At 47.8% G+C, this 13,456-nt stretch overlaps 1 protein-coding gene across 35 annotated transcripts in view; it reads right to left on the bottom strand.

The window, feature by feature from the left end:
• Positions 1 to 13,456, bottom strand: part of FGFR2 (fibroblast growth factor receptor 2) — a 103,036-nt gene that overhangs the window by 71,933 nt on the left and 17,647 nt on the right. For 17 of the 35 annotated variants that reach the window (XM_070582938.1, XM_008514131.2, XM_070582812.1 and 14 more), the window contains exons 3-4: positions 4,596 to 4,862; positions 3,653 to 3,730 (exon numbers count right to left, since the gene is read on the bottom strand). The exons of 9 other annotated variants lie outside the window; for them this stretch is intronic. In XM_070582938.1, the coding sequence (XP_070439039.1) occupies positions 3,653 to 3,730; positions 4,596 to 4,862 (345 nt within the window). The remainder of the gene's footprint in view (positions 1 to 3,652; positions 3,731 to 4,595; positions 4,863 to 13,456) is intronic. 9 more of the 35 variants (XM_070583789.1, XM_070583854.1, XM_070584159.1 and 6 more) reach the window with 1 other exon arrangement.

Genomic DNA, 13,456 nt, shown 5'->3' with positions numbered 1-13,456 from the left:
CTGGGAAAAGACAAAATTGAACAGATGTTTCACTACAGAACTTCTCAGAGCTTGCATTATGCTGTAAGTCTCCAAGAAAGGGTCACAGTATGAGGTATTTTCCAAATTCATTTCAAAATATAACTCATTTTTGGCAGGCAATTATTCTGGACTAGGGTTCCGAGGGATACTCTTTGAGAAACACCAGTTTATTCTCTTAATGTACGGACCAAACCTGAACATTGCTCTGTTTTTAATGAGATCCATAAAAGATATGTATGAGGACTATAATTCCACAAAATAGTCACTCAACATCCAGGTGAGTCTTGCCCTCCAGAAGCAGTCTACTGGGAAAGGAAGGTCTGACATACTATGTGGTACTACCTGTGATGCAACAGAACAGAACACATGAATGCTCCAAATCGAGCCGTTCGATCTGCCTGTGTAAACGAGGAAATGCTCTAGAAAGGAGCCCACTTTTGAGCTGGGTCTCGTATGACGACATAAGAGTTAAGGCAACCTTATATTATATATATATAATATACATATATAATAATATTGTAGAACATTTCCATAAAAATCAAATCAGGCCTTGATGTTAACGGATGCTAGTTTCATGGCCAAAATTCAACAATCCTGCGTTAACTTTTGACTATTATTTTTGCCGCTGTCTTTGGCTACCATGCTTTTTGCATCCTGCACGGAATCTAAGAAGAACTCCACTAGGCAGATAAACTTGACCTCTTACAGTTAACCACTAAAATTAGATAAACAATAATCTAGCAGAGCAGCAGAGAGAACAACTTGTAATATACTTTTTAAGTCGGAAGATATAGATCTACCCACCCAAAAAGAGAAAAATGCTTCTCAGAAAAGCTCAGAAACATCACTGTCAGCACAGGGTCACCGGAGCATCATGCGTTAACCTCACTGAAGCGGAACTTTCAAACACACCCCAGTGGCATGTCCAGACAATCAGAAGGCAGCCAAGGAATCAATCTGGACACATGAGTGTTTGCCAGGTGGCTGAAAATGCAAAGAATTCGATGCTTCTACAATTTTCCCTATTAATCGGGTCAGGCATTTGACACTTGAGGTGGCGAAAAATTGTTTTAACGGCAACATCCCCTTCCCCACCTTGCCAGTTACCCTGGCCATGGCATTCCTCTGTCCACACAGGCCACAGCTGCTTAATCTCAGCCGCCCCAGGCTGCAGCTGTGAATCAGACCAGCCTAATCACACTAACAGATGGCAGAGGCCAAGTAGCCAGCTAAGAACCGCTCTCACTCTAAATCGCGTCTAATATTTCCCAGGTTCCAAAGAGAGGCAGTGTCCGACACAGCGTCTCCCTGGCACAGCTAACACCAGCCCTTAATCACCGCAGAGCGCCCATCTCGGGGCAGAGCGGGTGTCATCCGAGAGCTAATTACAAAGAACCCCGGTTGCAAGGTGAACGCATGGCAACCCGTTCGGCGTGGGCCAGCATTCATCAAATGGAGCGCTCTACAACTTGGCCCTCCTGCACAGGTGGCCAGGCCAATTGCTCAGGGTGGAAACGCGGAGGTCCGCGGCAGTCAATCAACAGGGAGATTCGGTTCCCTCGGCCTGTTTGTTATGTAACCTATACCTTGCTGTGACATTTTATTACTTCCTGTGTATTCGTGTTAACATGCTATGAGGCAGGGCACTGAGCCCCAGGACAGTGTACTCCCAGGCGTGCCAACACAACGCAGCTCATGGAACCTGATGCCTCAATCAATACCAACGGCACCCACGTGCAGGTATCACTTTAGAGCTGTAAACAATTGTACAAGCATCCTCCCTCCGCCCCAACCATCACCCCGGGTGCTGGCAGAGGGGCGCTGCGATTCAACACGCAACAGGCTTTCGGGTGAACTCCAACTCTGTGGTTTGCTCCCTGAATCACGAATTTCCAATCAATAAAACAGAAACAACTCCTCTCTCGACCTTATTGGGTCGTTAGGGACACTGACTGAGACAGCAGCCAGCACAGAAGCCGCCCAGAGCAGGCTCTCAACATCATGGCCAGGGTCATTGCCTCCCCTGCCGGGGCCAAAGAACTAAGAAGTGAGTGATGTCTTCTGATGTACCAGTGTTTTATTACTAAATAATAATAACTTCATTAGAGGGTTGGTACAAATGACAGCAGAAAACACATTCATTCACCTTATTTTCCACTGTTTTATGAACTAGATCTCTAACAGTAAACTCCTGTTCAAGGCAGAGCTGCACGTGTGAATTCCTAGGCCAGCGGTTCTCACACTTTAGTGTGATTCAGAATCACCCCCAGCTTCTAATTCAGTGGGTCTGGGGTGGGGCCTGAGAATTTTCATTTCTAACAAGTTCTCAGGTGATGCTGAGGGTAGCGGCCCAGGCCCCAAGCTTTCCCTTGCCAAAAAGAGAAAACTACATAAACCAAAATATTTCCCTTTTTGCCCAAGCTGCTAGGAGACTGAGGGACAAATCCATTTCCCCACTTAAGCAACACATTATCCACAGTATCACAGGTGCCTGACAACATCGATTTTCTCTTCTTCCTCTAAAAAGCCCTGAGCCTATTTTAGTAAATAATTGTCTTATTATTTAGGCCTTATTTAAATTTATTAAACTAAAATCCTCTCAAGAAAATGTTAGAATATAACATCTAAGAACGCCAGTGACCAACATAAAATCACTTTGGGAACATTCCAGCCATGTTATGGAGAAATAAAACCAATGTTATATTTTCTCTATTTATTGAACAAACACAAGCACTTTTTTGAACACTGTACAAATATGAGCTCACCTAATCCTAACAACCCCATCAGATACTGTTATTATTCCCATTTTACAGTGGAAGAAACTGAGGCACAGAAGTTAAATTACTTGCCCAATTTCACCCAAGTCAGAAATGGTGGAGGATTTGAACCCAGGCTGCCCAGCTCCGAGAGGCCACCGAACAGAGGCCTCCCGGGTGTCAGCACTCGGTTGTTAACTGCCTTTAAAGAAGAAAACAGTACTCACTGGCCCCCTTTTATATCTGCAAAGTCGGGCACATTTCCCTTATTTCTGCTTAGCATGCAATACTATTTTTAAAGGCCCCGGTTTCTCAACCTCAGCGACTGACATTTTGGGCCAGATCACGCTTTGTTATGGGGCTGACCTCAGTGTAGGATGTTTATTAGCAGCACCTCTGACCTCTACGTACTAGATGCTACCAGCATCCCCTCTCCCCATGTTGAGACAATCAGTCATTGCCGAATGTCCCCCCAGGGGAGGGGGAAGGAGGAGAAACACCCCCAGTTGAGAACCCCTGGGCTAAGCCAAGCACCGTCAACAGTTATGAAGAAAACCAGGATGTCATGCGGTTCCACTAGCTTCAACCTCCAAATAGTAAGAAACCAAAAGGGAAAGAGAAAACTAAAGAAAGACAAGTCAGAACTGCTTTCAAAAGTGAGTGACTACTGACACAAGAAGGACAAACAGTAGAGAAGGGTGTACAGTAACGCTGGTTTATTCTCTGATTTGAGAGTCAGGAGAAGAGATACAGCAGAGAAAGGCGAGGGCCAAAGGACGCAGCATCCCAAAGAGCCGACGGAGAAGACAGGTTAGAGTCGCCACTCCCACCAGGCTCTGCTCTCTCGGGGACCTTCAGAGACGGCCATTACTTACTCTTGTTGTTACTGCTCTCACTGACAAAATCCTCGGAGCCATCTGTGTCGTCCTCGTCATCTCCGGATGAGATGGCATCTGTATTCAAAAGAACATATCCACGGTTGTGTTTTCGCAAAGCAAAAGGTCGCAATCATCTACAACTCAGTCCTTCTGGACAGGAAACTCAACAACCCAGGAACCCAATGCAACAAGTCCGAGAACTGTGTTTAGTTAAGATGGTTTTAATGGCTTAAATTTTCTCTCCATGATGACAGTTGGTCTATATTACGATTCTCAATGTTTTCTGCTTTCACATTATTTAAACATGCTATAAAATTGGATATACTGGAACTGGACTTTAAGTTTCAAACAGTACTCAAGTCCCCAACTAATTTACTGATTGTGTAATATCCAAAATTCTTTCCAACACAACCTTTCAGCGCTCAGGGTTCCCTTCAAGAAAGGAATTAGTCCCTAGCAAAACTTAGCCCCTGTGTGGCCTTCTGACCATTTACTAACGTTCTGAAAACAAAATTTTTAACTCGGCCACAAATGGGGCCTGAGCAGTTCCCCTCACTGCATGGAAGAAAAAATCAAGGCAAGAAACTCTAATTTTAATAAAAGTAATCAGAAATCTTCAGCATCCAAACTGCAATCCTATATTCTAAATGCCAAGGATGCCAGTGGTATGGGAAAAAGACATTTTTACTTAAATAAAAGTGTGCTGTCTCAAATGAAAAATGTTACTTTACACCCAAAAATCCTCTCATTTTTAATGACCAGCCTCTGTAGTACACCAGGTCCTGTGCAAGAACTTCAAAAACAGATCAAGAAGAAACTGTGAAGCTCTGTGCCAGGCGTCCATTTAGCAGATCCCACTATGATTTCACCTGTCCGATAAAATTTTACCCAGAAAACAGCTACAGAGAAAAGAGAGCAGAGGGCTCGCAGGCCGACTCACCTGTGACATTGACCATGAAGTAGACAGTCTCACTGTCTACGGTCCTAGCAGCAGTACAAGCATAGAGGCCGGAGTCTCTAGGCGTGGCACCTTTTATCTGCAAGTACTCCCCAATAAGCACTGTCCTATTGCTGGGCCCCAAGTGTACCCCATCCTTAGTCCAACTGATCATGGCGGCATCTCTCAACAGGCAGCGCAACTCTAGCGATTCCCCGGGCGCAGCCACGTACACTTCTGGTTGGGAGATTTGGTATTTGGTTGGTGGCTCTGCAGAAAGTGGGAGAGAGAAGATGGAGACAGATGGGAAGAGGAGAAGGAGAGAACGTCCAACAGAGGTCAGTGGAGGCCCGTTCATTCCCAGGAGAGGCAGTTCTCGTTTTGCAAATGGCCCCAGCAGGCATCCACCTCTCCCTGCACCCCAGGAAGGGGCCCTCGGCACAGAGCAGACCCAGGATCTGAAACAACAACCAGAGGAAGCACCCAGCCAAAGCTGCCCCCAGAGTTTCCACAAACCGAAGGGCTTTAAACATAAACCCAAAACCCAGCATAGAAGGACAGTGTACAAGAGAACTCTTAAATCAATTGCCAGTCCAACGCCTGCTTGCGCTGTAACATCCAAGAAATTCTATTTTTGTGACTATTTTTAAGGATGATTTCCAATTTTTTATTCAATATAACTGCATGGTTGTATGTCTAACACATACATACACACACACACCCCCCCATATTTATTTGTGCTAGACTTTGTTGATACAAATCCAAGCTCCTTAAAATGAAATGCCTCCAACTCAAGGGAAGCTAGTGGGTCCTTCCACAAAATTGTTTGCCATCTGAGTTTTCATGAGCTCTCAGGCTCAGATTAGAATTTTGCTCATCTAGAGACTTAATTCTGAGCTGGGACATGTTGTTTTCCTTAAAACGACAAAAGCCTCGAGGCCTGAGCACCAAAAACAAGGAGTAAAATGCTCCAGACAGCCGAGAGGAGGTCCATTTAAACAGATCCTGAAACGAAGCCGCTGGGCACCGCGTGCCGGACGCTCCGTGTGAAGCTGGATCCCTCCCTGGCCGCCAGCCCCCACCACATACCCCGGGTTCCAGCCTCCTCAGGCCTCTGCCTGCGTCTCCTTTAGGGCTCCTCCCTCCCTCTCCTCCTTGCTAAACCCAATTCTTCCTTCAAGGCCCAAATCACGCAGTCTCCTCCTGAACAAGAGCCATCAGTCCCCCTGGCCCCAAGTGAAGTGGGTCTCTCTCTCCTCATACGTCAGCTCCTGGGGATGCACCACATTTCTGATGAACATGTCCTGTCTCCCAAGGACTGAGATTTCAGGGCTCCTTGTGCCTCCCCCCATCCCCGAGGCATACACAAAGAAGGTGGCCCATGTTGAACATGATCCCAGTCCCCAAACAGGCAGGGCAGGATGGGACCCAAGAGGACCCAATCCATGCAACCTCTGCAAATGCAGGCAAGAAAGAACCTTGAGCCTTTAAGGAGAACAGCCAGAGCCGCTGGCTGGGACTCACAAGGGTCCATGAATCGGCTTTCATCCCTCACAGTGAGAGCTGTGAATGGTACCCGGAGTCCCAGGCCCGGAAAACACAAAGCTTCCTGGCTCTGGGACGACTGCAAATCTGGGCAGCATCACAAGGCAATTGTTTTATCCTTTTGAGCGTGTTCTGGACAAATCTCCCACATAAGACTGAAATAAAACCGCTTCGTGTTTCAGTCCCGCTGTTGAAAGAGTAGCGAGGGCCGCAGGCATGTGGTTCCAGAAATCCTCCTCACCACCACCACCACCACCACCACCACCACCACCGGCCCACACAGGAGGGCGAGGGCATGATATATGCAAAGTGGTCTTAAGCGTCAGGAAGAGGAATACAGCAAGATAGCAGCATACCCAGAGATGGCGAGTTGGGACCCGTTCTAGAGCAGGAGTTGGCAAACTCCGGCCCCCAGGCCAAACCCAGCCATCGCTCGTCTTTGTAAACAAGGTTTTACTGGCACACAGCCATGCTCATTCGTTTGCGTATTGTCTAGGGCTGCTGTTGTGTTACAATGGCAGAGCTGAGCAGTCGCTTACAGCAGAGACCCAAGGGCCTGCAAAGCCTAAAATATTTAGTCTTATCCTTTACAGAAAGGCTGCCAACTCCTGTAGTACAGGATGTTCGGAGAAGACTTCCCTAAAGAGAAGTGAAGGGCAAAGCGATAGTTGAAAGATATTGTTAAGAACTTAGCTGGAAGGTCTTCAGGCCATGCCTCCCAAAGCTAAGCTCTACCCAACGCAGCTGAATTGAGTGACCAATAAAAATATTTTTAACTCTGGATCCTGAGCAGACAAGGGAGAGAAAGGGAAATGTGGGAAAGAGGGTAAGAGCGAGAAGGAGAAAAAAGAACTCAGTTTGGCCCCAAATCTCAGACCATATCCCACTTCCAGCAACCTACCGCCACAACATAAGAATGGATGAGGGCCCCAAAGGCCACCTGGTCCAACCCCTTACAGCAGGAATCAGAAGTCTTTCGGGTCCCTTGTAACCAACAATAATTACCGAAATAGCACCCACGATGTTAGAATGAATTTACATGAAATAATATTTATTAGGACCACATCATGTGATGAGCAAGTCATCAAGAATGTTACGGAATTTGCTTTCCTCTGAGCCAGAACTGGTTACCAAGAGACTGCTGAGCAGGGGAGCAGCTGGACACAAGCAACGCTTCCCTCCATTAAAGGAGAGACTCGGGCTGTGCAGCCAACCTGCTTCTGTCTTGGCCCTCAGATAAGGAGAAGCCATAGAGGCCGTGGATGCTCTATGACTGTTAAAAATGATAAGCAAGACACTTGCAATGATGATACAGAAAAATCTCTCTCCTGACAAAGGTGGAGTTATGATTTCTCCGTTTTTAAAGAAAAACACTTTCATGGAGAATCCTTTCCTTCACCTGAAATAGGTAAATCACAAAGTCTTGCTGAAACCAGGGGTGTCTGGGATGCTGGACCAATGTCACCAAAAAGACACTACCACCTGCCAGTGGCAGGAGGAGGAACACAGCACAGTGAGGACCGTGATTAGTTCAGGTTGGACACACAGAAGATGCTCGATAACCGGGCACTGCCCTGCATGGGAAGAGGACGAAGCCTCGAGTTCCAACGCCACTCTGTTCCTGCTTATCCTCTCCGTCTCAGGGTCCTCCGCTACTAGAAGAGCAAGGACGCCCCCACAACGGGGTATTATTTGTGAGGACCCAACGAGCCAAGCAATATGAACCTGGCTTTCCAAACATATCTTGTTGAGCCCATGACAGTCACTACTGTTGTCATTCTTCAAGGCTCAAGACACTCACCATGATCTCAAGCCCCCCCATTTTCAGAAGATAATCGGACAATATGTGGATTTGTATCTCCATAGATACAAAACAATTTTACTGATGATGGGCTCCGATCTCAACGGGCTGGTGAGAGGACAGTGTACTAAGAGCGGTGTTTATTGCCAGTAAAACCAGGTCAAAACCGTCACCCAGTTTTCCAATTAGATGATAAGCTTCAAGGACAGTAAAATAACTCCCCAAAATACATCAATAAGATAACGATGTTCATCCATAAAATTAAGCCATCTGACCTCCAAGTCTAAAGTCAGTAACTACTGCCATGGTAAATTCAGAAAGCGTGTGTTCCTCCCTCCTCTGAGTGGTCACTCCACAAAAGGCTCATCTCGGGGTGGGGGGCGTCCGTGGTGGTGAACTCCAGCAGAACCCAGCAGTCCCCCTGCGTATGCCAGGAGGACCTCAAGCGCCATCTTAGGAAGAAGGGGGAGTGGGTAAATGAAAGCAATAGAAAGGGGAAAAACAGGAGGAACAGTTCAGGGAGAAACAATACCAAGGAGAGAAGGAAGAGGGTGAGTCAGGGGGAGGGCGAGTGGGGCACACAGCGACGAGGGGCGGAATGCCACATGATCCCCTCCCAGGCCCGCCAAAGGCTCGCACCGCCCAGGTTCCTGCATCAAAGACATCTCAGGCCAAGGTGTCAAGAATACAGGCACTTGGCCTGGAACCCAAAAAGCTGGCTCAGCAGAGGCAGGTCTGTCCCTTCCCCTCCCGTGAGGCCATCTGGGGCTTTGGTTTCTCTCCTGTGTGTGAACCCTTCAGCTGACTTCCCTGCCCATTCTCTGCAAACATGCTTCTCCACTGCTCTGTATACATCTCCCTGGGGGCATCCACCTAACACTGTCCTGCGGGAGCCAAGACAACCCACCAGTTCCCTCTGACATCAGCCAGGCTGCATGCGGATACCCTCACTGCCTGCCTGACTTTGATCAGCTTCCCCTGACACAGGCAGTGCCTCCCCTTGACTCCACCATGCTGCACGGCCTGCTCTGTAAAATATGACGGTTGACACAGGGCAAGGTATTCCCAAGGAGATTTAAACAATACCTTTTATAGCAATATTAACATTTCCTGGATTTATTTTTTCTGCTTCTATAGCATACTTTTTAACCTTCCCTATGTGAGTGGGGGGTGGAAATCCATGCAGAGCGCATGTCCCTCATCTGTTTCTGCCAAAACACATTGGGAGGAAGGTTCCAGAAGTCACTTTGCTACACACCAAATGCTCTTTCAGAAGCTTCCACAGACAGAAGACATTTCCACTTATCTTCCAGAATATAAATAAAATTCAAACAGAAAAGAGAAAGCTGGAAGAAACACACTCGTGTTGGACCTTTTTTGTCACTGTTACCTAAAATTGCTACACAAACAAGGTGACAAGTTTACTTTCTGGGAGGGCTGGGCACGCTTGTTTCGACTTGCTGCAAGCACAGGACTGGCGGGAAAGCTCGGCCGAGTGGCTGCTTAGTTGCGTCAGCCTGAACTTTCTCCCAGAAGTTTCAAACACTTGAGAAGTGCCAGCAGCATGTTATCAGGCAGCTTCTCTTCAATCAACTACTCTGATATTAAAAACATGGAAGAGATGGGCACCTCTACAGCTAGTCAGAAAGTGAAAGGTGAGAGTAACAGCAGCCATCCAGAGTCTGTGTGTCAATCCTGCCCCAAGCTGGGTCTCTTTCCCTCCCCGGAGAAACTCCTCAAGAGCCAACGGGAAAAGAAACTGAGGCAGGGGCTACCTGACTCCTCAAGTCCCTCAGCAGATCAGAGTAGAGGTCATGACCTCTCAGTGTGACATCATGCTGATGTCACTAGCTACGAGCTGCATGTGTTTACCCCTGGGTAAATAAACACAGGGAAACATATCTTCGTAGTGAAGAGAGCCCTGGGAGGGGAAAGTCTTGTAAAAGTGAGAAAAGCTGTGGTTCACGTGCCTCCATTGGACACATCCAGCTGAATTCTTCGCCAGTGTCATCAGGAAGATGTCTTGAGACAATTGAAGCAGCTCGGGAGAGTTCGGAACAGTAAGCTATTTCAGGTAACACTTTATGCTGCCAAACCAGCGATAGCAGCACTTCAGACTGTCACTTTTTATAATGTTTGCCTATAAACTTTTCCCATGTGGTTTTTGAAATGGCGCCCAAATGCAAACAGAGAACAGATGGGAAACCCGCGTCTTGCCCTGTCCAATTGTTTCACGGAGAACGGACGACAGATTTAAACTGTTAAGGAAGAAAAAAAGCAGTTTATGCCAATGGGACACCTATCCACGTCACATAACACAAATGAAGCCTCTTCTGGGTTTCCTCAGGACGCCGTCTTTTCAAAAGCCAAGACTATCACAGTTAACACAGGAACCCCAGCTTCAAGGATGCAGGGGTCACCCATGGAACACATCCCCGAGGCTGTCGCCTCTCAGAAAGTCAGGGGTGTCCAAGCCCTAAACATATTCCTCAGAAAAAAGGAAGAAAGGAGAAAGAAATCCCTAAACAGATTCATCTGGAAGAGAAGGAGGGAAGAAAGAGAGGGAGGAGGAAAAGAGGAGAGGCAGCGCGCCCAGGTGCGCCGCGTGTCAGTGCAGGGGAGGCACCTCCATCCATTGGGTGCTCTGCGCTGCAGGCAGAAACCTGGCCCTCCTGGCCCAGCTCAGGGCTCCTGCGGGAACCAGAATACCAGCATTCGGGGCCAAACTGGTAAAACAGCCTTGGTCTCCAGGTGCACCCCCAGATATCCCGCCACCTGAAGAAGAGGAATAAATATCACTGGTCTGGGCTGCCAATGTTTTGACAGAAAAAACACACAGAACAAAGGTGCAAATGTCACTGCAATGTCACAGTACATGACACACATGGCGAGCAAGCAGCGGCCGATCCTGTCTGCTCTGGTTAGCCTCGGCTCGCCGGCCTGGTCTTGAAGCTGGCCCGTAGCGGCCACCTCATGGACCTGCTAAGAAGTTTCAACGGGCCGATGCCCAACTTTCTGTCCACAGGAAGGGAATACAGAGCGCTCCTCAAGTATTTCTTATAAGCTTAAATGGAGGGAGTGAGTCTGGACAGACAGACACCTGGCATTCAACACAGCTTTTTAGCGACCCATGATGTTCAGCCCAGGGGCTTTAAAGAGCCAAGTGCCCACTTTTCTACGGCACAGTTTTAGTCTACTTGGCATCAAAACTTACCAACAGTAAAATACAAAGGCACTGCGGTCCCCACAAGGAAGTCAGACATGACGGCCCTCGCATGCCCTCCCTGAGGGATCTGCAGACACGCACACACACACACGAAGAAGACGGCAGTGGCAGAGCTGGCCGCTTCAGCTCAGACAGCCTCAAAGCTCCCCCTGTACAAGAACAGACTTGCAGAAGACAAAAATCCTGACATCAAACAGAGGCCTTATAAGGCCGAGGGACTACTTGTTCTTTAAGGGGGAGAGGCAGAGACAAATACTCTGCACAGTATAAAGGCAGGAGTCCTCCACCTCCAGAAACACTGCCAACACAAAAACGGGGGACCAGGAGAAGCCAAGGCGATGAAACACAGACAAATAAACAGGCTGGAAGGCTGCAGTTCTCTCTTTCCGACCAATTGTCAGGTGTCTTGTAGACACACGTCAGGACTTAAAACTCTCCTTGTTGGTATCAAGGGGGCCGCAGCAACCACTAATAGCTACCTCGGCCCCAGTAGCTTGACTGTTCCAGAAACTCTAGTCTGGCTCACATTCCTCATGATCAGATGAGATGATGGCTAATGTTTCCAATATGGTAACCATTAAAAATTATCTATTTAGGCACGTCTCTCATATCATTTAGGTCTGTCTTTGAGAAACATGGTGAACAGCTCTCCAAGTCTGAAAAAAAATTATGCTGTTGCCCATGACAAAATAAAAATGTAGAAATAGTAAAATCCTTAAGAATGGACCCATCTAAGAGTGAGTCACCGTTATCGTCCGACATTTGGAACCAAAGTGGAAATATTCACTCCCTATTTTGTCAGCATCCCTTCTCCTTTGGATCTGGATGTTTTAGGCTGTTAAGTATAGTGTTCTCTCAAAGAGAGAGAGAGGGGCACAAAAGTCATGGTTTCCTCCATGGTCACAATACTTACATCAAACTCTTGCATTCACGAGAGCAAAATCCCCACCGGACCACCAGGACCCAGAGGTTGAACCAGAGCCGCCTGCATAAAAGCCATAGATACTGGCAGCTTTGCTGGAGCAAGAATTTCAAAATTGAGCTTTGTTCAAAATGCATTTGCCAAAGAGACAGGCCCTTAGGTTCTAGTGTCCAGGAAGGAGAAACTGGCACTACAAGTTATGTCAAAGTGGCCCCCATCCCTTAGTCGGATGTACCACGAGGAGCCTATGCACTTGGCCATCTGGTCATCCAGGCCCCTGCCTTCTGGAAACACACTTGCCAGACAAGGCGAAGGAAGCTGGTGCTTCTCAAGATCTTCTAAGGAAAACCGTGTCATCAAAAAACTGGCCCTGCTGACCCAGTGAGACCACTGGGAGATCTCTCCTTCTCTGAAGGAAGGGTTTGTACTCCCTGTATCACCACCAGAAGAAAGAGAATTGGGGGCGGGGGGTGGGGGGGTGGTGTCAGCAGCCTCACGAGGAGGTAAAGGAATGAAGGAATGAGGAACGAACAGGACTTGCCTGACTCTTATAGACACAGCCTTTTAAGGTCAACAGTGGCCCTGCAGAGTTGTCATCTGTAAAATGAATATACATCATCTCCAGTTCTGAAAACCTAACCCCCTGCCCCAAAAATGTGTTCGTGCCCCAAGTCCTGATGGCAGCTCTCGGCCAGAGGCAGCCTCTTGACTGTATGAAGGGAGAGGCCACCTTTCAAATCAGATGCTCCTTCAATTCCCAGAGCTGCCTGAGCCCTTCATGGGACCTCAGCATCAAGGCTCCAGTCTCATTTCTCTCCCCTTCCCGGTGACTCTTCAGAGAAGGCAAGGACAAGCTGGGGAGGTTAAAAGAACAGACTTGGAACAGACCTGAGGCCCAACTCTGCCACTTACACACTGACCCTGGCTTTCAAGTCACTTCACGTTTCTCCACCTGCCAACCAGAAACAACAATGAATGAGACAGTGCACAGGAGCCACCTGCACAACAGCCAGACCCAAGTAAGAACTCAAACGCACCAGCCATCACAAAGCCCTGCCGGCTGAAGCCATCATTCCTCACCTGCAGCAAGTTAAGCACGAACGAGTTTGGAAAAGCCACTCACCAGGTCTTCTCAACATGGAAGGATGCGGATGTTAGAGAAGAGAGGGAACATTCTATGAGATGTCCAGAGCCCCTAACACACAGTTTAGAGGTTAATTATCTACGGCATCATTCTGTTTTCTGCTTGTGTGCATGCACACGTGTGAACAGGAACGTGTGCAGAACAGGAGCGTGTCATGGAGGTCTTCTTCCCCTCCTGGGAGCCTCCTCCTTCCCCACACTCCTCTATCTGTGGATATGCTCAGAGT

The sequence above is a fragment of the Equus przewalskii genome, chromosome 1 (assembly GCF_037783145.1).
Source record: "Equus przewalskii isolate Varuska chromosome 1, EquPr2, whole genome shotgun sequence".
In the NCBI taxonomy this organism is placed as follows: domain Eukaryota; kingdom Metazoa; phylum Chordata; class Mammalia; order Perissodactyla; family Equidae; genus Equus; species Equus przewalskii.
This window is presented reverse-complemented; position numbering and strand designations above follow the sequence as displayed.